General features: G+C 45.0%; 1 protein-coding gene and 1 long non-coding RNA gene across 8 annotated transcripts in view; both read left to right on the top strand.

Annotated features, from left to right (window-relative positions):
* LOC145712975 (uncharacterized) overlaps positions 1 to 23621 on the top strand; it is a 126775-nt gene that overhangs the window by 70096 nt on the left and 33058 nt on the right. The window lies entirely within an intron of this gene.
* LOC144613874 (uncharacterized) lies at positions 2851 to 21821 on the top strand. Of its 5 annotated transcripts, XR_013551306.2 has the most exons (8): positions 2852 to 3132; positions 8447 to 8508; positions 8966 to 8990; positions 9644 to 9705; positions 10167 to 10197; positions 13290 to 13361; positions 20640 to 20698; positions 21561 to 21588. XR_013551306.2 is itself a non-coding variant. In XM_078435566.2 (7 exons), the coding sequence occupies exons 1-7, from the start codon at positions 2976 to 2978 to the stop codon at positions 21654 to 21656; spliced, it is 492 nt and encodes a 163-aa protein (XP_078291692.1). In that variant the 5' UTR covers positions 2851 to 2975; the 3' UTR covers positions 21657 to 21821. The 5 variants fall into 5 exon arrangements, 4 of the variants coding, with proteins under 4 accessions (XP_078291692.1, XP_078291693.1, XP_078291694.1 ...); XM_078435566.2 differs by lacking the exon at positions 13290 to 13361 and having other exon boundaries at positions 2851 to 3132; positions 21561 to 21821; XM_078435568.2 differs by lacking the exon at positions 20640 to 20698 and having other exon boundaries at positions 2853 to 3132; positions 21561 to 21647.

Raw genomic sequence — 23621 nt, 5'->3', positions numbered from 1 at the left:
TGATCTGTGACAGAGGTGGTCTGATGAGGCATATTCTGGCATGCACACTTGAAACGGAGACAAAGTGCTTCCATGTGAGCTGGGTGCTGGGGACCCGGGGACCCTCTCCCTCTGCACCTCCAGGTCACGGAGCAGCACCTGTATGGGCTACCTTCAGCTTTGCCCCTGGGTGAAAGGGTGCTCCCTGGGTGGGCATCACAGAGAATGTTTCCTCTCCAGCTCCTGCAAGTGCTCCTGGGACCGTCTGAAGAAGTGAGGTGGGAGGTGCTCCCTGGAGCAAGTTCTCTCCTCCTCTCCTCACCCAAATCCTGGGTCCCTGGAGCCGAATAAATCCTGTACTTGCCTCCACGTGGAAGGGACCTCTGTGCAGCTCCCCACCACACACACACGCTGATACACTCCCTGGTTGGCAGGATTTCTAGAGGCCTGTGTGAATGCCGCTGGGCCCTCGCGCACACTGGGTCTCCAGGCCCCGCCGAGCTGTCTCCTGGGAGTGAACAGCCCCAGGAAAGAGGCTCTTGGCAGTGGGGCTGGGGTTCCTGCCCCTGTCAGATCCCACTCCTCCAGCCACACAGCAATGGGCCTGCTCCCCACACCACGGTTATAGCCCTCCGTGTGATCTTTCTTGTGCCTGCCTGGGTCCTCCCCCACTCCTTCCAGTGCTCAGGGCAGAGGCTGGCAGGCACAGGTGTTTCTATGGCTGCACCTGTTGATGTTTTCCCCTCGCTTCACCTATAGACTGGGGGACTTTGGGCAAGTTATGTTACCTCTAATGTCATGGTCACTGTCCCTAAGGGGCTGGGACTTATGTGGAGGAAAGGGCTGTGGGAACGTCCAGTGTCCCCCAGGTACCTAAGGTCAGAGCAGGCACAGGCCAGCCACACGGTATGGGGAATGGATTGTCGTCTTCAACGGCCCAGCACAACCATGAAGGTGCCCCTGGATTTGGCTGGATTGATTAATGGATGGATCGATTGGTTAGGGAAGTGGCAGTACAGCCATGGCATGCACACTTGGGTTCCACTGTCCCCATATTGGAGAAAAATACAAAGGTGGAGGCTGACCAGGAGATGGGAAATGGACAGGAATCTGGAGGCAGGAAGGAGTCCAGGTGGTCATTGGGGAGGGAACTTGGGAGGCGGGCAGTGTATTGCACACAAAGTCCTAGGGACAGTGACTGCCTCTTGGAGGGATGGCATGGCTCAGGTGCTGCTTCCTGGTCCCAGGTATGGAATCTGAGGACTAGGAAGGGCCTGGAGTCCCTGGACCTGCTCCTCATCACATTGGAGAAAGGTGGGAAGAGGGCCCCAGGGGGATTGTAGTGTGAGGCCACAGTTGCCATCTGGGGTCAGGGATGTAATCCCAGAAGCAGCAGCCTGAGTTCTCACCTCCCCTGACCTCATCCTCTCTTTCCCACGGCCACCCCATCACTGTCGCTGCCCTTGTGCACACAGCAGTCTGTTTTACAGAACCTGAGGATTAGGATTCAGACACTAGCCATCTGCATATAATTTACTTCCTACTTCTGGCTCTTTTCTATTTATTTCCGGCACTTAAGTCTCCTGTGTGACCCTTCCCTGCTCCCTCTTTGTATGATTCCCATCCTGAAGGACCCAGTTCCATCCAGGCCCAGGAGGGCCTAGCATCTCCAGTGTCTATATAATCTCCCCAGCATCCCATCACCAGCTCTCCCAGCAGCACCCTGTTTCCAGGGCTGAGCAGCCCTGTGTGGTGGGTTGGGCACCAGGCTGGAATGAGGAGGGCTGGGATCGCTCTGCTGGAGGGCCTCACTGGGAGCCTGTGTCTGCCCTGGCCGAGCCCGTCTTGGTGCTCTCCTGCCCCAGAGATGGGGATGGGGGCCTCTGCAATCACATGACTGTCTTCTGCCTTTCAGCTACCAAGATCACACAATTTTAAAACAAGAATTATTCCATCAGGAATCTGATTCCAGAAATCCTCCTGTCGTGGATGAAAGAGAATGCGTCAAGAAAGAAGGGGCATGGAGTGGAACAGGAGGAGGAAATGGAGTGCAGAGAGGCAAGAGGAAGTGCAGAATTCTGGCAAACAAGTGCCCTTCAGGGAACCTTAACACCCAGGAGTTAGCTGGGGCAGCCCACAATGCACGTGACCTTGCAGGAGGACATGAAGGTTATGGCCACGTGCCACAAGTGAAGGGTGTACTGACAACATATCCCAGGGAGCAGATAGCCATGCCCTGCCCAGCCCTAACTTTGTTGGGCCACTGACTCCTGACTCCACTGACTCCTGCATTTGGGCGATGGGGCTGGAGGCCCCTGCAGGGCCACATGGAGCAGGTCACATTGTGTTCTTTGGGAAAGGTGTCCCTGGAGGGTTCAGCATCTCAGTCCTGCAGGACCCTATGCTGCCCAGCCCTCTCAAGGTAAACAGGGAGCACATCAGCCACTCAACAAGGTGAGATAGTGCAGGGTGGGCTGGGTTTTTCCCAGTTCAGGCTCCCGGGGAAAGAGGGAGGAGGACAGAGGCCGGGGGTCTCCCTGTGAATCAAGTAAGGTGGTTCCCTTGGCTCAGCTCCGCATCCTCATGGGCATAGAGCAGCCTGTCTTTAAGTAGGGGCCACAGCAGCCTCCAGTGCGGGCTGGGAGTTGCCGAAGGCCAGTCGTCCCCTCAAACCCTCAGAGTCCTCTGGACGCCCTGGGTCACCTTGTGGCACCATTTCTCAGGCTGGGATTCCACAGATTTGTCATATATACAGAAAAACCAAAGAGAGCAGACAATTTTGAAGCAAATTCAATGCGGTGCTAACTTGGCAGTATTTGGGGATGACAAATTCTGGGCAAAACACATGTAATTTATTTTCAACAGAGAATGACAATGTGTGAGACCAGGGTTCAACTTTTGAAACAAAAGCACTTAATCTCCAATGGTGCCCCTTTCTCTGAAGAGACGCACCTGTCCACACAGCAGAAGTTGGACGGTGTGCAACTGCATTCCCCATGAAAGCTCTGTTGTCATGGCGACGAAATGAGGTAAGATGCCCTTTTTTCCAACTGCCAGTCTCTGAGCTGAGCAGTTGCAATCTGATAGCGAGTGAGTTCTCAGATCTGTACCTAGCGTCTTCGAAGATGGGCAATCTGAATTGTTGCTGCGGTGGTATGTTCATAAAGATCTTAACACTGTCTGCTACTCACTGGACAGTTAGCTGTTGCTCAAAATATTTTTCCGTGGTTTAAAATCTCCTCTCTCTGTCTGGTCGTACAGAGTTATGAATGTTTTATAGTTTTGTTTTATCGCTTGATTTTCGGTTATTCGATCAAGATAGCTCCCTTGATATTTTTTCTCCATTGAGAAAAATGGACTATATCCTGCACCCCTTTCTTGTCACCACTAGGTATTCCTAGGGGAAGACATACGGCAATGTCTGTTGTAATGTAAGATCTTTTAAAAGTCCAAAAGTATGTATTCAAATTATTCATTACAGAAATGTAGAGTGAATCCAGAATGGTTGATATGGATGGTATCCATCATTGTTTTTAACACGCTTTCCCTATACTCCTTATACCAAAAAGGGGTATTGGGTTCAGTATTTGGGGAGATGTGCTCCTTCATTCACATAAAGAGTTGTCCAAAAGAGACCCTAACAATATGAGACTTTCAACAATTTGTGGCCCCCAAACACACATTTACTTTTATCCTTTGGGTGTTATCCAGAATTACACTGTATACAATGAGTGATCCAATGATCACTCTGGAGAACCATCATGAATATTTCTGGTCAAGGGCCACAGAGAGTGGGATCCAGGGGTCACCAACAGCTTTTTCTTTTTTCTTTTCTTTTGTGTTCCTTTATTTATTTATTTCTTTACTTTTTTTTTTGATGCCTCTGATTCTGTCAAAACTAAATTGTGTTGAGGTAAAATGATAGTTTTTCGGCAAAGCAAAGCAGCTGTGTGTCATAGAACAGCGGTTTGGGAACTCAGACTCCCAGGTTTGAAGCCACCTCCGGAACTTGCAAAATTGTAAGGTCTCATTTAATATCTATACCCTCTAATGAATCTTTCTGACCACTTGTCATACACCGCACACTTTACATGCAATAATTCATTCAATGCCATCACAAACATATGTGATGGTTTGTTACTCTTCCTACTTCTAAGGAGGAGAAACTGAGGCACAGAGCTTCTTGTGTCCAGGAGCACGAACTCCTAAGAGTCAGGATGTGAACCCAGGCCTGTAGTCCCAATGCTCATGCTTTAACTACTGAACTGCATTTCTACTTAGCCATGGGATCACTGGCTGTGCAAAGGAGTTCCAGCATTTGCGTGTATGTCAGGAATCACCTGGACCAAGGAAAATCCCAAATGCTGTCTGTGATTATGAGGTAGTCTCTGTGGTCCCATAGCCCAGGGAAACTCTCCAGCCAGATTATTATAGAACTTGCCATGGTCACTAATATGAAAAGGGTCTAGAAATCTTACATGGTTCTGGTCAGTTCAAAGATTCTGAAAGTTTGGAGGCACGAGTTAGGAAGACCTGGTCAAATTCTGCCAGTGCTGAGCTACTCTTCAGCACTTGGCCTGAGTCCAGTAAGGACTGAGGAGGTCCTTTAGAGGTGTTGGATGGCATTGTCAATACGAGTGAGCCCTAGTAATGCTGACGTTCTGTGAGCCTACCCGTGAGACAATGAAAATGAAGCCTCAAACTACCAATCACAATGAACCTTGTGCCATCACCCTCATTGCTGCTCCCTTGTACAGCTGAGTTAGAGAGCTGGTCAGTGCCTGGTCAGTCAGTTTCACGGTGTGGTCATTCTTCAGGACACGGCACAAATCTGATAAGAATCGGGAACATAACGGGCTGGTGCCTTACTCAGCTGCTGGAGCATGCATCTCTTGCTCCCTGGGTGATGAGTTCAGGCCCCGTTGCATGTGGTGTGTGAAGACTCATTACGGAAAAAAGATTCAGGGACATCATGTAGTATATTTGGTAACATTATCAGCATGAGCCCTAAAAACAGTTTGATTCCCATGAACTACACACTGCAGGGATCATGACCAATAAGAACTCAAACATTTGATTACTAGCCCGGTGTCCATCCTCCTCGTTTTGACACTCTCACCCATGCTCCAGTGGGGCCTTTGCTCCTTAATGAACTATCCCATTGCTTGCTAGTAAATGAAAGCCAATAGCTGACATGCTTAATGAATATATATCCGGGTAGCATCTCAAGGCGAGACTAGTAGAAAAATAGCACATAGTTAATAATACTGTTTGGTTTTAAATGGTGGGCTTTCCTTATGTACAATTTGTTAATAACTGATGAGCTTCATAACAAAGGATTTATGATTAAATAACAGACTGCTGTGCCTAGATTTGAATCTAGTCTCTCAGTAAAGGGTTGTTTATAATCACTTGCAAAACAGTAAACAGCAGATGAAAGATCAATGCAGGTCCGGGTGATCCTTAGGGAGAGTCATGGCAGTAGAGGGGGAGGAGGCTTCTCCAGGCCGTGGGTATGGAGGGGTCCATCTAAAAGGAGATGGGACATGGGCCCCTGCCACTGCAGGGTCTAAAGAAGGATGAGGAGTGTGTAGAGATCAGATTTGGGGGAAGAAGGAGGAATTGGGAAGGGGCCCACTCAGAGCCAGTACAGCCCCTGCCCTCCACCAGCCAGGCCTCAGTCCTGGCTGCTCAGATGGTTCCACAGACCAATAGTCAGTGCCACGTTAAGTGTCCCAGCCTACATTCAATAAACCATCAAAGCACCAGCCCGATGGGTCAATTTCGCAGTTAATTCACAGTAGCTGCTCAGCCAGGCTTAGTCAACTGAAGGGAAGCTAACTCTTGGCAGAGCTGTTACGTGACAGTTGGTTTGGAATGTGGTGGCTTCAGAGTCAGTTGGGAGCTGAGCAGACCGTTGGCCACTGAAGGTGGCCAAGTGGCCATTGGGGAAGGCTCCTTGTGAGACCCTGTTATGCCCAGAATTTGTGGTCCCCAAATACCGCCAGGGAGCCGAGTCCCATGTAAAAGCAAAAGAGCCTTTATTCAAGCTAGCTCGAGCTCAATCCCCTACCTGCACTGACGCAGCGGTGAGATACTGGGGAGAGAGAGTGAGTTTCAAAAGCACACAGGTTTGATAGGGGTCTAGGGGCAGTTGGTGAGGTAATGGCTGTGGCCTCAGCCGATTGGGTGGGGAAGGGTCCGAGTTCTGTGAGGCAGGTGGGGGAGGGGGTTGCTCAAGGGGAGGAGGTGTGGTCAAGGTGAAGGACACAGAACAAGATGGAGTCGGCCGGCCCTTTCAACCCCGGTAGTGTGGACGCGGGGGGAGGATGGCCACTGTTGGGCTTCCCCTGCTCCTTCAGAAGGGCTTCACTTGGTGGTAACTGCATTGTGCCTTGGGTCAGGGGTTGAAACCTAGAGGTGGGAGGCTGAGTTAGGATTTGCACTTTTCTCTTAGCTTAGGCACCTCCTCCAGGGCATCAACTGTCTTCCACATAGACCTTGGGGAGGAAGGTTTGATAAAGAGACTGGGGGACCCCCTGGCTCAGGGGTTCAAGGCATGATCTCAGGTGCCCTGGGAAGGTCCCAGATTTTCAGGGATCTCTGTCCCTGAACATCTACATTCCCATCCTGGACCTCCCACTCTTCAGAATAGTGAATCTTGGTGAGTCACTTAATCTCTCACAGAAAATATGGGTCACAGACCCTGCCCTCTCTGCCCCATGGGGTTGATATGGGGATCCCAGGAGATGGTAACAGGCCTTCCCCATGAGCTGTAAAGCATCCTAGCCATGGACAGGATGAAAAGGAAGCTTCCATCCTCCTTTGTCCTGTAGCCATCCAAGTCACCACTCTAGACTCAACCACTACCAAGTGTTTAGATTAAAGTTCCAGACATTTAGTGACTAAACACTTACACACTGCTTCTGAACCATCAGTCATTTTTTTCTGAAGGGTTTTCCTACATTTAATCACTTTCAACTTCATACCATAAGACTAATAAGCAGACTCTAAGAAAGTTTTCTTTGTGCACTATAGGGAACTTAGGCACAGTCCAACAGGCACCAACCCCATCCTCTCAATGACTGGATTGCACTGATTTCTACACTGTCTCACCCAGATAAAGGTATTTGCCCACACCATGTCTGTTGGAGCTTGTCTTCTTTTTCTTTCGTGGTAAGGGTACTCAACCTACAAACACATTCTTACTGACTTTCAAGCAGTTCATCACAGGCCCTATGTTGCAAGGCAGGTTTCCAGAACTGACTTCTTTTGTATAAATGAAACTTGGTGCCCTGAACACCAACACTGCCTCCCTTTCCCCTCCCTCCAGCCCCTATTCTATTCTCTGTTTCTATGCATATGACTATTTTAGGTTCCACATGTAAGTGACATCCTGCAGTATTCATCTTTCTGTTTCTGGCTTATTTCACTTAACACCAGTCCCCCAGGGCCATCCGTGTTGTCACAAATGACAGGATTTACTTCCTTTTTAAGGCTGAGTAGTCTCCCATTGTATGGACAGACCACATTGTCTCTGTGCATTTGTTCATCAATGGACCTTCAGCTGTTTCGCTATCTTAGCTTTTGTGAATGCAGAACAAGGGAGTGCAGAGAACATTCGGGAGACCAGATTTCAATACTTTTGGATGTGTTATCCCAAAGTGGGATTGCTGGATCAAATGGCACTTCTTTTCTAAATGTCTTGAAACACTTCCATATTGTTTTTTCATGGTGACTGCATCAGTTTACATAGTCTGTTGGGTAACTTTTAAAAGGTCATTGATTGATTGATTGATTGAGGGAGCGGGGTGGAATCCCAGTCAGGGATTTGATCCCAGACACCTTGAGATCATGACCTGGGCCAAAATCAAGAGTACGACACTTAACCAAATGATGAAATAATCGTTATGGTCAGGAAGATCGGGCATTACTGCTGGCATCAGTGTGGAGAGCTACCCTGAACCCAGGTTCCATGCAGGACAGAGGCTTGAGGGTGTGGAGAAAAGACAGATTTCCGAGGGGAAAACCTATGTCTATGTTTACAGTGTGAGAAGACACTGTATTCACTGTGGTGTGTGTGTGTGTGTGTGTGTGTGTGTGTGTGTGCGCGCGCACGCGTGTGTGTTTGAGACAGGCAAAAACTGAGGGACAGGGAAACACACAAAGAGAATGAGACATACTCATAAGAGAGAGAGAGACAGGTGAGAGAGAGAGAGAGATGTGTGTTTCCCCAGGAGACACGTGCCACTGACACTGCACATGACGAATGTCTACACGCTCAAAAAACTCCTCATACTGCACACTGCAAGAAATACAGCTGAGCGTGGCTCAGCAGTCACATTCATTCCATGCAGGTAAGCAAAGCCTCCGTATGCTCTTGCCCATGTTCATACCAAGCAACAGTCCTTGAGTTATTCTTGAGGAGGACCAACAAGGTACTGACGTGTATTCTGTGCCCTTCTAGGTGTCCCTAAGGAGGAGAAGCAGCGGACCCTTCCTGAAAGGAGGCAGCAGGCTGTGGCTGAGGTGAGCTTGCCTTTCTTTCCACGAGGAACACAAGTGTTGTCTTAGTGGCTTTCAAATCAGCTTCTGTTGTAAATATGACTATATACATTTTCGATGATAATGTTACTTTCCCTGATGGGGAGAGTGGTGAGTGGCTGCCTCTTGCCAAGTGTAACCTTGGTCACGGGGACATTTATCACTGGCAGTGCAAAACCTGGTAATAAACAGTGTCCTAGGATCTTTTTCATCAGCAGCAATTTGTCCTGCTTGGGTGAAGAATTTTCTACTCGGCATCCTAAGTGGTCTTGAGAGACACATCCCCAGGAAAATCAACTTCTAACAAGCATCCTATGCATTTGCTTTGACTCAACAACTGTGTCCCATCTTGCATCCTAAAGTCACCAAGAGAACTGAATAGTGGTGGAAATACTGTATATCATGATCTCACCCTGATGGTGTTTTCTTTCCTAACATTCAGGAAGCTGTAGGAGCACAGGAAGAAGGTATGTATCCTGGAAACTGTTTCTTGCTGAGGAAAATGTTTAGATGGTGACGTAGGTGGGGCATTCTTGTCTTTAGTCTGGAGAGCTACTCTAATTCCAGAGTCCTGGGAGGACTGGTGCTTGTGGGTGGGGGGGGAAGACCGATGTCCCAGGTGTAAAAGTAGGTGATGTTTCTACAGTATAAGAAAGATAACGTATTCCTTGTGTGCGGTGTGACTTTGTGTGCATGAGTCTTGGGGTTGTTCTGTATGTGTGTGTATGTTGCGGGATTGTGACTGTGTATGTCTGCGTGTGTGTGTATGTGTGTGTATGTGTGTTCTTGAGAGATTCAGAGACAAAGCCATAACATAAAGAGACAGTCACATTGAAAGAGCGGGAGAGAGAGAGAGAGAGAGAGAGAGAGAGAGATGTGGGTTTGCCTAGAGGATATGTGTCACTGACACTGCACAATAACCAATGTCTACATTCTCAAAAAACTCCTCATACTGCACACTTCAAGGAAAACTGCTGTGCGTGGCTCAGCAGTCACATTCAGTCCATGAAGGTAAGGAAATCTGCCGTATGCTCTGGCCCATGTTCGTATCAAGGAAAAGTCCCTGAGTTTTCTTGAGCAGTACTAACAATGTACTGATGTGTGTACTGTGTTCTTCTAGGTGTCCCTGTGGAGGAAAAGATGTGGGCTTTTCCTGTAAGGAGGCACCTGGCTGCTGGTGAGGTGAGCTTGCCTGTCTTCCCCTGAGGAACACAATTACTTTCTTAGTGTCTTTCCAATCAACTTCTGTTGTAAATGTGACAATATACATGGTAGATGATATGGTTTCTTTCCTTGGTGGGGAGAGGGGTGAGTGGTTGTCTCTTGCCAACTGTTACCTTGGTCAGGGGGACATTTACCACTGGCAGTGCCAAACCTGGTGATAAATAGTGTGTTAGGATTAATTTTATCAGCAGCAATTTTCCCTGCTTGGGTGAAGAATTTTATAGTCTCCATACTAAGTGAACTTGAGAGACACATCCCCCAGAATATACAACTTCTGACAGCCATCCTATTCATTTGCTTTTGTGGCCTTTGACTCAACCACTGTGTTCCCTATTGGATCCTAATATCACCAAGATCTAAAGAGTGGTGCAATCAGTGTGCCTCACCTTCTTACCCTTATGCTATTTTCTTTTCTATAGTTTCCTGTGGTCTCTGGAACCATGGAGAATGGTAGGTATTCAGGAATCAATCATTTGCTGTCTTTAGTCAGGGGAGTGCTTCTGATTTTGGGTTTCCACTGAAATGAGGGTCACAGATGTAGTGACAAAGCGGATTGTCAAAGGGTAAAAACCATGTTCATGTGTTTACAAGCACTCGTGTGGCATTCAGGTAGTGAGTTTGTGTGCATGGAGACTGGGTGAATCTCTTTGTGAACTGACAAGTGTGTGAAGTGAGCAGGTATGTGCTTGTATGTGGTCTCTGTGTGAGAAGTTTACGTTCCTCTAGATTAACATTTCCCTAAAGAGCACAGTTGCTGGTGTGAACTTTGCCATTCATAAGAAAAATCCCATCACCGAGCTTCATGATGTGTGTCTGTATGTCAAAGTATATAAATATGGACAATTTAAATATAGTTAGTATATTATACACCAAACATAGCTTGTTTAGGCTGAAAAAAAAATCCTATTACTAGCCAGGAAAACATTCACAGGATTCTGAAAGGGAAATATGTTTTCAGAATCCATATGATTCTGTGAATCATGACTTCAGTTCAAGGTAGACCAACTCTGAGGAGGCTGTTTCATTGCCTTCAGGACACTTGGACCGATCCTGATGAAGGAGAAGGAGCCCTAATGGTATCTAATTGGCCTCTGAGGACAGGAAGCTTATGGAAGTGATGAATTATGGAGGGGTTGGCACAGGCTGTGGGGATAGGGGCTGGACGGGGAGACGAGGCCTTTTAACCCCCAATTCCTAGTACTTTCTCTCACGCCTCTACTTTCTGAGGCAAACCCTGAATTTCTAGGCTGAGTTTGTCATCAGTAATAATTTCAGTCCTTGCTCCTGATCCTCCTTGTGTGGGGCACCCACCAGAGTTGAGACTAGAGTGATCCCAGAGTCCTTGCTCCATCATACTTCAGCAGTAAAGGGATAATTCCCCCAGGGTTACTGCCTTCCTGCCCCTCCTATCCTTTCCCAAAAAGAGATTCAAGGAGCCTGAGAAGGAATCCTCCCCCTCCTAGCTGGAGGGCTGGGGCAGGTGGCCCCTGGTGCAGGCGTATGCCACACCCAGTTCTGGAGGGTATCTGAGAAGAGGATCCTCCCGCTTCTAGAAATCCTTTATCTCAAGATCTTAGTATCCCAGGGGTGTGGAAGATAATGCCTGCTGTGTGTGGTTAAATGCAGGAATGAAATCAGCAGCCAGGCTCTAAGGGTCCTTGCTCCTTCAAATACTTCAGCTTGAAAGGGTGAGAGCACGATCCAGGGTCTTGGACTAGATCTTAAGCTGGAAATATTGAGGGGTTGCAGAGGGAAGACACGAAGGACATCCAGGCTATGTGAGGGTAGAAGGGGACACCACGGTGGCAGGATTATTTGAATCATTGTAGCATCAGCACCTGGGCCCAGCCTTATCCTCACCAAGGATGACATTTGGGCTCCTTCTGGGTGGGATGAGGCAGGACAAGCCAGCATGCCGGGTGAGAGCACCGTACGGACATCTTCCTAAAAGCCTGGGGAGAGGGGCATCCTTCCTGTGCCAGCCTCTTCTCCATCTACCAGACTCTTTCATTGGTGGACACCGGGGAGGAGCAGACAATGGAGTCAGGGCTCCTGTTGGCCCACCTGGGACACGCCAGCAGGGATGGAACCAGGGTCAGGCCAGACACAAGTACGTTCCCAGACCCGATCCACCTGGGCCAGCAGGGACCATTTTTCACTTTTCACCTGCTTCCGGCCATCACCCGACAGCCAGTCCTTGTCTACACACTGTTGGCCAAGGGTTGTCTGGCTGGAAACACATTCATACAAAAGGGATCTCATCCCATGTGACCAGGGCAGCTGTAGAACATTCTAGTTGCAGAGGAGGTGAGAGGGGCACAGGCTCCAGTGCACAGGGAGCTCAGCAAAGTGGTGGGGGCTGATCCCAGAATGGAGGTAGTCCTTGCTGTGCTCTTTCCTGGCCCAAGGACATCAGTGTGAGAGTTTGTCTGAAAGGTATGGGAACTGACAGGTCCAAATACTGTCTCTGACCTTCCTTCCACTCATGGGCACAGGAGCCACAGCTCTGCATGGTCAAGGGCACCGACAGCCTCTCCGTCACTGCTCATCCCCCAGGTGCTCAGCCCTAGGCAGCCCATGTTTGGCCCCAATAAACGCCTGCTGTTCACAGCCTTGGGCTGGGAACTGGTTTAGGGGTGGAAAGGTCCCTCCTCAGTTCACCCAGGCCTGTTGGGCCCCACACTATGCTAGCTGTCTGCCCAGGCACTAGTCCAGATCAGAACAAGAAGGGTGGGCTCCTGGACAGTGAGGTGCTCCCCCTCTGCCCTGCTGCTCTGGATTACATGCAGCATGAGTGTGGGGGTGTCATGCTCTTCACTCTGTTTATAATGTGCCCCTGCTGGGATTCCCCTAAGACCTGGGTCTTAGACCTGGGTCTAAGACCTGGAAGTTGAACTTCCACTCTAAGTATCCCCAGGGCCTCACGCAGTGGCTGCCACATATGCATGAGCCCAGGGAGAACCTACAAATGAATGGTCAGATGAGGCCAGCAAGCTCCTCTGCAGAAACCTCCAGGACTGGGAGGTCACGTCTTCCTCATGTGTACATCCTAAAGTTGTGCTATCCAGGGCAGCGGCCACTTGCCACATAGTCATTAGCCACACTAGCCACATTTCAGGTGCCCGGCAGATGCATGTTTACAACGCAGAACATTTCCACCCTCACAGAGGGTTCTTCTGGGCAGCTGCTCTGAGCCAGGCACAGGGTCTTCTCGTGGAACCCGCCATACCCTATGTCTGTCTGTAACAGTTGGAATGTCAGCTTGCGCAGGTGGCCCCTTCTTGCGCAGGTGAGAGCTATCATGATCCAGTGCAGCTGGGGAAGTACCAGATGAAGGGGGATCCTTTCTCTTGCTTGAAGGTTTACAACTGTGGTCAATGCCTTGTGGAAGGGCTCTGCCTCTGCCAAGCCCAGGGAAGCTCTGAGGACCCAGAGGAAGGGCAAGTGATGCCGGCTGAGCCAGTGTGGCCTCAGTGGGAGTTGCAGGAATGGTGGAGCCCCTGTCTGTAATAACCTGCTTGCTCATGCTTGTGTCTCCAAAGATTGGGTGTTGAAGAGCCTGTCTGACTCTGGAACTGATGATGAATAGTCATCAGATAGGGAACTGCACTCAGGTAGGAATCAGTGGGAGAGGGTTCCTGGGAACAGCTGGCTTATACCTGATGCTTTGTAGACTTAGAGTGGGAGTTATGAAATCAGAAAGTCAAAGGAAGGATGTGCAAAGCCTTGTTTTGTTCTTTTAATGTAATAGTAGGGTCTTTTAATAGAATAGATGTGTTCTCACTCTGGGCTTTGAATGTGCTCTGTCTGTAACCATCTTTTTAAAGTTTTTTTTTTTTGTTGTTTTTTTGTTAAACCAAGTTGGTTAACATAGTGTAATAATGGTTTCAGTAATATAATTTAGTGATTTATCACTTCCATATAACACCCAGTGGTCATCCGCACCAAGTGCCCTCCCTAATGCTCATCACCTATTTAGTACATCCCTCTACCTAACACCCTTCCAACAGTCCTCAGTGTGTGAAGAGTTAATCAAGTCACTTATGGACTGTCTTCATCTCTGTTTTTATCTTATTTTTCCTTCCATTCATCTATTTTGTTAGATTCCACATATGAGTGAAATCACATGATACTTGTCTTTCTCTGACTGACTTAATTTGCCTACCATAACACACTCTACTTGCATCCATGTTGTTGCAAAAGGCAAGATTTCATTCTTTTGGATCATGGAATAATATTTGCAAAAGGCAAGATTTCATTTTTTTGGCTCATGCAATAATATTCTATTCTATATCTTCTTTATCCATTCATCAGTCACTGGACACTTTGGCTCCTTCCATAATTTGGCTATTATTGATAGTGCCACTATACACACTGGGGTGCATGTGCCCCTTTGAATCAGCACTCCTGTATCCTTTGGATAAATATCCAGTCATGCAATTACTAGGATGTAGGATAGCTCTATTTTTAACTTTTTTGCAGACCTCCATACTATTTTCCAGAGTGGCTGCACTAGTTTGCATTCCCACCAACAGTGCAAAAGTGTTCCCCCTTCTCTGCATCCTCGCCAACATCTATTGCTACCTGCATTGTTAATTTGAGCCATGCTGACAGGCGTGAGGTGGTATCTCATTCTGCTTTTGATTTGTATTTCCCTGATGATGACTGCTGTTGAGACTCTTTTCATGTGTCTGTTAGCCATCTGGTTGTCTTCTTGGGAAAAATGTCTCTTCATGTCTTTTGACCATTTCTTCCCTGAATTCTTTGGTTTTTGGGTGTTGAGTTTGGTAGTTCTTTACAGATTTTGGAAACCAATCCTTTATCTGATATGTCATTTGCAAATACCTTCTCTGATTCCATCAGTTTTGTTGATCGTTTCCGTTGCCGTGCAGCAGCTTTTTATCTTGATGAGGTCCCAAGAGTTTTGTTTTTGTTTGTTTGTTTTGTTTTTGTTTTTTGCTTTTGTTTCCTTTCTCTCCAGAAACATGTCTACTAAGACATTGCTGCGGCTGAGGTCAAAGAGGTTGTTGCCTGTTTTCTCCTCTAGGATTGCGATGGTTTTCTGTCTCACATTTAGGTCTTTCATCCATTTTGAGTTCATTTTTGTGTATAGTGTAGGTAAGTGGTCCCATTTCATTCTTCTGCATGTCACTATCCTGTTTTCCCAATACCATTTGTTGAAGAGACTGTCTTTTTCCATTGGATATTCTTTCCTCTTTTGTCAAAAATGACTTGGCTATACACTTGTGAGTCCATTTCTGGGTTCTCGATTCTGTTCCATTGATGTATGTATCTGTGTTTGTGCCAGTACCATACTCTCTTAGTGATTATAGCTTTGTAACATAGCTTGAGGTCTGGAATTGTGATGCTTCCATGTTTTGTTTTCTTTTTCAACATCACTTGAACTATTCAGGGTCTTCTCTGGTTCCATACATATTTTAGAATTGTTTGTTCTAGCTCTGTGAAGAAGGCTGATGTTATTTGATAGGGATTGCATTGAGGCTGTAGATTGCTTTGGGGAGTATAAATGTTTGAACAGTATTTTTTCTTCCAATCCATGAGCGTGGAATGTCATTCCAATTCTTTGTGTCTTCTTCAGTTTCTTCATAAGCTCTCGATACTTTTTAGCGTACAGATCTTTTACCTCCTTGGATACGTTTATTCCTATGTATCTTATAGTTTGGGATGCAATTGTTAATGGGATAGATTCCTTAATTTCTCTTCCTTCTGCTTCATTATTGGTGTACAGAATGCAATTGATTTCTGTACATTGGTTTCATATCCTGCGACTTTGCTGAATTCATGTAACAGTTCTAGCAGTTGTTTGGTGGAGTCTTTTTTTTTTTTAAATATGAACTTTATTGTCAAATTGGTTTCCATACAACACCCAGTGCTCATCCGAAAAGGTGCCCTCCTCAAAGCCCATCAACCACTTTCCCCTCCCTCCCACCCTCCATCAACTCTCAGTTTATTCTCAGTTTTAAAGAGTCTCTTATGGTTTGACTCAATCCCTCTCTAACTTTTCTTTCCTTCCCCTCCCCCATAGTCTTCTGTTAAGTTTCTCAGGATCCACATAAGAGTAAAACATATGGTATCTGTCTTTCGCTGGATAACTTATTTCACTTAGCCTAACACTCTCCAGTTCCATCCACGTTGCTACAAAAGGTCATATTTCATTCTTTCTCATTGCCAAGTAGTATTCCATTGTGTATATAAACCACAGTTTCTTTATCCATTCATCAGTTGATGGACATTTAGGCTCTTTCCCATAATTTGGCTATTGTTGAAAGTGCTGCTATAAACATTGGGTACAAGTGCCTGTATGCATCAGCACTCCTGTATCCCTTGGGTAAGTTCCTAGCAGTGTTATTCCTGGGTGATAGGGTAGATCTATCTTTAAGTTTTTGAGGAACCTCCACACTGTTTTCCAGAGTGGCTGCACCAGTTTGCATTCCCACCTACAGTGCAAGAGGATTCCCATTTCCCCGCATCCTCTCCAGTATCTATAGTCTCTGGATGTGTTCACTTTAGCCATTCTGACTGTCGTGAGGTGGTATCTCAGTGTGGTTTTGATTTGTATTTCCCTGATGAGGAGTGACATTGAGTATCTTGTCATGTGCCTGTTGGCCATCTGGATGTCTTCTTTGGAAAAATGTCTATTCATGTCTTCTGCCCATTTCTTCACTGGAGGATGGGTTTTTTGGGTGTGGAGATTGGTGAGTTCTTTATAGATTTTGGAAACTAGCCCTTTGTGTGATATGTCATTTGCAAATATCTTTTCCATTCCATCGGTTGCCTTTTAGTTTTGTTGATTGTTTCCTTTGCAGTGCAGAAGCTTTTCATCTTGATGAGGTCCCAATAGTTCATTTGTGCTTTTAATTCCCTTGCCTTTGGAGATGTGTCAAGTAAGAAATTGCTGCAGCTGAGTTCAGAGCGGGTTTTTTCCTGCTTTCTCCTCTAGGGTTTTGATGGTTTCCTGTCTCACATTCAGGTCCTTTATCCATGTTCAGTTTATTTTTGTGAATGGTATAAGACAATTCTCTAGTTTCATTCTTCTGCATGTTGCTGTCCAGTTTGTTCTTGCTAACTTTCCATCACACACATAAAATGATGATACACAGGCTACTGTTAAATTTTCAGAGTAAATAAGGAAGAAAACTAAATTCAGAGCAGGAAAGTGAGTTTCACAGGAGGGTACTTTACCTTGGTACCAAAATCGAAGTGTTGGCTAGTTGATGTAGGCCATGAATCATCAGGACCAGGTTTGTCGGAAAGACTTTAGAGCAAAAATATACAACAAAACCATGTTCATTTTTTTTTTAAAAATTAAGGGAAAGGTCAGCTATCTGTTTATTCAACGAAGTTTGTTGGCATAATTAAAAGTTGGCCTCTGTTTTTTCCATTAAGTTTTATTTTAATTCCAGTAATATTAACATCCAGTGTTATATTAGTTTAAGTTGTACAATACAGTGATTTTCCAACTCCATACTCACCCCGTGCTCATCATGACAAGGGCACTCCTTCATCCCCATCACCTCTTTCACCCCTCCCACCACTCACCTCCTCTCTGTTTGTTCTCTGCAGTTAAGAGCCTGTTTCTTGGTTTGTCTCTCCCTTTTCTTTCTTCCTTTGCTCATTTGTTGTTTCTTAAATACTACGTGAGTAAAATCTTATGGTATTTGTCTTTCCCTGACTTTGCTTACCATACTACTCTCGGGCACCATCAAGGTCATTGCAAATGGCAAGATTTCATTGTTTTATGGTTGAGTAATATTCCAGTGTGTGTGTGTGTGTGTGTGTGTATACATATCCACACACATACATACATATAGGACTTCTTCTTCGTTCACTCGTTTGTCAATGGACGCTTGTGCTGGCTATTGGAAATAATGCTGCAATAAACACAGAGGGGGGTGTGTCCCATGGAATTCGTGTTTCTGTATTCTTTTGGGTAGTATCCAGTAGTGCAATTACTGGATCATAGGAGAGTTCTGTTTTTAATTTTTTGAGGAACCTCCATATTGTTTTCCACAGGGGCCGCACCCATTTGCATTTCCACCAACAGTGCCAGAGGTTTCCTTTGTCTCCACATCCTCGCAAACACTTGCTTCTCGGGTCTTGGAGTTTAGCCATTCTGACAGGTGTGAACGTGGTATCTCGTTGTAGTTTTGGGGAGCATCTTTTCATGTGTCTGTTGACCATCTGCATGTTGTCTTTGGAAAAATGTCTGGCTATGTCTTCTGCTCATTTTTAAACTGGGCTTTTTTTTTGGAGGGGGGATGTTGCCTTGTATCAATTTTTTATACATTGTGGATACTAACCCTTTACAGGATTTGCAAAACATTTGCAAATATGTTCTCCCATCCAGAGGTTGCCTTTTAGTTTTGACGGTTTCCTCCACTATGCAAAAGCTTTGTAGTTTGATGTAGTCCCCATAGTTTATTCTTGCTTTATTTCCCTTGGCTCAGGAGACATAACTAGTAAAATCTTGCTACAGCCAAATGTCAGAGAAATGACGGCCTGTGCTCTCTTCAAGGAATTTTTATGGTTTCAGGTCTCACACTTAGGTCTTTAATTCATTTTGAGTTTATTTCTGTGTATGGTAAAGAAATTGGTCCAGGTTCATTCTTTGGCATGTGGCTTGTCCAGTTTTCCCAACACCATTTGGTGAAGAGACTGCCTTTTCCCCACTGGACAGACTTTCCTGTTTGTGGAAGATTAACTGACCATACAGTTGTGGATTTATGTCTAGGTTTTCGGTTCTATTCCATTGAGTGATGTGACTATTTTTATGCCAGTACCAACCATACTGTTTGGATCACTACACCTTTGGAATAAAATTGAAATCTGAGATTACGATACCTCCAGTTTTCCTTTTTTGCAATATTGCTTTTGCCATTCAAGGTCTTTTGTGGTTCTATACAATGGTTAGGATTGTTTGTCCAGCTCTGTGGCAAATGCTGTTGGTATGTTGACAGGGATTGTATTACATCTGTAAATTGCTTTGGGTAGGTAGTGTAGACATTTTAAAAATATGTATTCTTCCCATCTATAAGCATCAGATGGCTTTCTCATTCTTTCTGTCATCTTCAATTTCTTTCATCAGTGTTTCACGGTTTCCAGAGTACAGGTCTTTCATACTTTGGACCCTGTTTTAAAAAAGCTTTCAGTTCGCTATTTTGCCTCCACCTCTCCTAACCTGTGAAATCTCCAGGAAAGACCCAGTCTGAGTTTCCATAACCAAGTGTGAGAGGCAGGGAATTCTCCGAAACGGTTGAAAATTAAATCTATAAACGTTACCACAATGACTTCTCACCTCACATCTGTCAGAATGGCTCAATTTCAACACACAGGAAACAACAATCATTGCTCAGGGTGTGGAGAAAAACAACCCTTGTGCACTGGTCATGGGATGTAAATTGGTATCGCCACAGTGAAAGCCAGTATGGAGGGGCCTCAAGAAATTAAAAATACAAATACCATAGGATCCAGTAATTCCACTACTGGGTATTTATTTACCCAAGGGAAATGGAATACTAATTTGAAAAGATATATGCACCCCTATCTTTATTATAGCACTATTGACAATAGACAAGATATGAAGCAACACAAGTGTCCAAAAATACATGAACAGACCACGTACACACACACCCATACACACACACACACACACACACACACACACACACACACACTGGAATATTACACAGCTATAAAACAGAATGAGATCGTGTCATCAGCAACATCATGGATATACCTAGATGGTATGAGGCTAAGTGAAATAAGTCAGACAGAGAATGACAAATCCTATATGATTTCACTTCTATGTAGAATCAAAACAAGGGAACAAATGAACAAACAGAGAAAAAGCAGAAACAGACCCATAAATGCAGAGAATTGACTGTTGCCAGAAGGGAGGGGAGGTGGGGGGATGGACAAAGTGGGTGAAGGGGAGAGGGAAGTTCAGGTTTCCAGTTATAGAATGAATAAATCACAAGGATCAAAGGTACACCATAGAGAATCTAGTCAGTGATATCGTAATAGCATTATACATTAACAGATGGGAGCTACATTAAGGCGAGCATGGAGGAACATCCAGAATTGTCGCATCACACATTACATTGTGATTCAGGTAGACCTGCGTTTAAGTAAATATACGAAAGTGAAGGTTTCTATGTTATGAGTGGAAGTACTAACTAGAGATTAAAAGATTAAAAGTTCCCAAGGCCAACTCTTTTCCTACACTGGTCTTGCCGTATTGAGGTCCATAATAACTATCAAGTCCTTAAAAACCTTCAGGGGCATTCAGCTACCCAAGGAGAGAGACTGCGATCAAAATGGTCCCGGTAGTTGTGCCTCTATTTCTCTATTCGCTGCCTGAATATTTTCTTCCCTATGAGCTCCCACTCCTCCATCACTCTTCAGCATGGTTCAGTGGCATTCTCCAACCTTTCAATCTTTAGCCTATCAAGGCACAGACTCCTAAAAGAAGGATGGGCTCAAATGACCGAGGGTAGGAGCCATGTCCTGCTCCTGGAGAACAAGCTAATTGGGAGTCTCAGTCATCCACACAGTCACCTCAACATAGGCATGTTATCACCTATCCAGATGAAGCTCCCTTACTGATTTGACAAGTCAGTCTTACCTCTACCCAGCCCTACAGGTACATGGGAAGGGCATCACAGATTCAGGAATAGAGGTGGAGTGAGGAGACAGCTTGCCTTGGGCCATACATCTCTGTAGTTCAGAATCTCCACATCCAACCCCCAATTCCTTGAGAGGATCTAAGCCATCCTCCCTAAGTGGGGGTGCAAGTAGATGATATCCTATTTCTCTTTGCTGTAAACAGACTCTTCCCAGCAGCTCAAATCATTTTCAATCTCTCTCAACAGAAAATCTGAAGTATGCTCGCACCTTCAATGAAACCAACAGACACAAAAGCAGAAACCTGGTCAGGACCCTCTTGAACTCTCTATTTGAATATGCCTTTCTAAGCAACTCCCCTAATCCTGGGTCCTTCATTCCTGTCATTCACCTTTATCTCACTTGGCATAAACCCCCATCTTCTGACATCTTTTCTAAAACTCTTATTCCTATCCAACTCAGTGTTCTTCTTGAAATCTGGTCTCCTCTGCTAATTCGATTCTTACCCTCCTTCATTGTATTCATTAGACCCGCTCCCCAGCTTTCTATTATTAAAACATTTGCCTGCACGGTGAAGACAAAAATAAAGAAAGAAAGGAAAGAAAAAAAGAAAAGAAAGAAAGAAAAAAAGAAGGAAAGAAGAAAGAAAGAAAGAAAGAAAGAAAGAAAGAAAGAAAATAACCCAAATTTAAATCTCATTTCTGTCTCTTATCATATCCAAATAGGTCACTTCAATCTCTTTTGAGTTTCAAATTCTCCATGGAAACAACCATTGGGCAAGGAGGTTAAACACAAGTTGAAGTACCAGAGGCTATTTTCATGAATTAATCTCTGACGTTCCCTAAATCTTGAGATTCTAAGTGTGCTTTTGATTTGGACTCTGGAAATATGGAGAGTCCTTAGATGGCAGAAGTGGAAAAGTTAATGGAAAAAAAGAAATACCAAGAAAACCAGAGAAGAAAGTAAGGCAAAAACACAGTACAGAAAAGTCATGGGGAAAAAATCTATAAAAAAAGAAAATGCTTCCTAGAATTAGTCAAGGGTACTAGCCCAAAGGGAAACCAGACTGGGAACTTAGGCAACAGAGAATCATATAGCAATATCCTCAAAAGAGAGGCTGAATTTAATTAACGTAACATGGTCTACAACTAGATATCCTTCCCTTACAGAAAACTCAATCGTCTCAAGAGGAGGAGATACCACCACATCTAAGGAGCTGTCTGACTAGATCTTATTATGTAAAAGCCATGACACCATGGCCATAGCTGACATCCACCTTAAAATCTCTGATGGTAAAAACAAGGGACTAGTTACCACTGTACTAATTACTTTTGTTTGCACTAGTGGTGAAATATGTAAGGGCAAATGCTTGGACTAACCTGGTTTCTTAAGAAAACCCTAAATTAAAGTTCCGACATCATTACCTTTGACATTCTGAGTTGATCTGCCCTAGGATCTGTGTCTTCATCTCAGTGCTTCTGAGGAACCAGAGAATGGATGTGGAAGCTACACAGGCTGACGGGCAAACCCCTCAGCTACTCTTAACTATGGAATCATGGGTCGAGTAATCAACCTCCCTGAACCACAGTTGCCATAGTAATAAAAAGTAGGCTACAATAACACAGCTACTTTGCAAAGCTATGCAATGACTAACTTAACAGATGTTACGCATAGGATATAGTGTCTCGTCCAGGGTAGAACACTCAACAACTGCTTTTGTTCTCTGTGTTCCCTTAGGAAACACATAATTTTCATTTCATACATTTCATTTCCTTTCATTTCATTTTTTGTTTCCTTTCATTTCATTCCTTTATACTTTGAGAGTGCACACAGAAAGAGGGAAAGATACCCCGAGGAGGCTGTCAGCACAAAACCCGACGTGGGGCTTGAACTCACAAACCTGAGTTGAAATCAAGAGTCACACCCTTAACCCACTGAGCTACCCAGGTGCCCCAACAAATGTCATTTTTTACAAATCCATAAAAATCCTACCTGGTTATAGAGTCTTCCTCAGCATTCTTATCTGCTCCTAGAGAAGAAAGCAAAATACATGTTAAATCAACAATCAAAAAACATAGGAAATTACAAGTGTATGGCTAATGATTTGTGAAAAAGTCTTCCTTTGGGACCACACCTGGAAACCACACTACACTGAATGGTAATTATACCATTGGTAGGCTTAAAGCACTAAGAAATCTTACCTTCTCCTCTATATTGACCAAAAGCAAGAATGGGTTTTATCAGAATTTGACACCTACAGGTGAACTGACGTTTACAATGACCATCACTGACCGACTCTATGACGCTGGAGGAAAATGGTATCATTAGGTGAATGTTTATCCTAAGTTGACAATGTCAAACTGAAACCAGCATGATTTTTCTGGACTTCCACTACTAGAGGAGTTAAAAGAGAGTATCTTTATTTTGCTGTTACACGCACGGCAGAACTTCCCCAGCTCTTCAGCAGACACTGTTCAGTTTTAGGACGAAACACCCCCTCACAAAGTGTGCTCTATAGCTATTGTACTTTGCAGCATGGCCAAACCATAGCAAACAGTCTCTCCCTGGCCTTATTTCCAATGGGAAGTTAAGGAAGAAGGATTTGGCATTCCAGTTTGATAAAGTTCTAACCTCTTGAGCCTGTCTCCTTCCATTGCTAGAGACTCTATCTAGTCCCACCGCACATCACAGAGGAGGATGATCCCAGTGTGAGTGCTATGTAGTGGTTCATGATGTCATTTTTCTCAACCCTCCCCATTAGGTGACACACATCTAGAGAAATCATGCTTTTTTTCATGGAAGGCAAATGTCATCAGATCCTCTACTGCTGAGCAAAAAAACAAAACAAAGGCAAAGAATATCTTGAATGCCTACCTTCAATTACCAGGGAATTTTAACTTTCTAAACATTCAAAGATATCCACTGTATGATTCTAACTATATGACACTCTGGAAAGAGCAAGACTATGGAGGTAAGGGTTGGGGTGAATGTAGGGATAAAGGGGCACAGCACAGAGGACCTTGAAGGCAGTGAAACTCTTTCACACAATACCACAAAGGTGGATTCACATCATTACACATTTGTTAAAACTCATAGAATGCATAACACCAAGGCTGAACACTAATGCAAATTAGAGACTTTGCCTGAAAATGATGAGTTAGTGTCCGTATAAAATGCTCCACTGTTGTCAGGGTGCCTGGGTGGCTCAGTTGGTTCAGCGTCCAAGTCTG

Source organism: Panthera onca, chromosome D3 (assembly GCF_046562875.1).
Source record: "Panthera onca isolate mPanOnc1 chromosome D3, mPanOnc1 haplotype 2, whole genome shotgun sequence".
Taxonomy (NCBI): Eukaryota; Metazoa; Chordata; class Mammalia; order Carnivora; family Felidae; genus Panthera; species Panthera onca.
The sequence above is the reverse complement of the archived record's forward strand: the minus strand, read 5'-3'. Positions and strand labels throughout refer to the sequence as shown.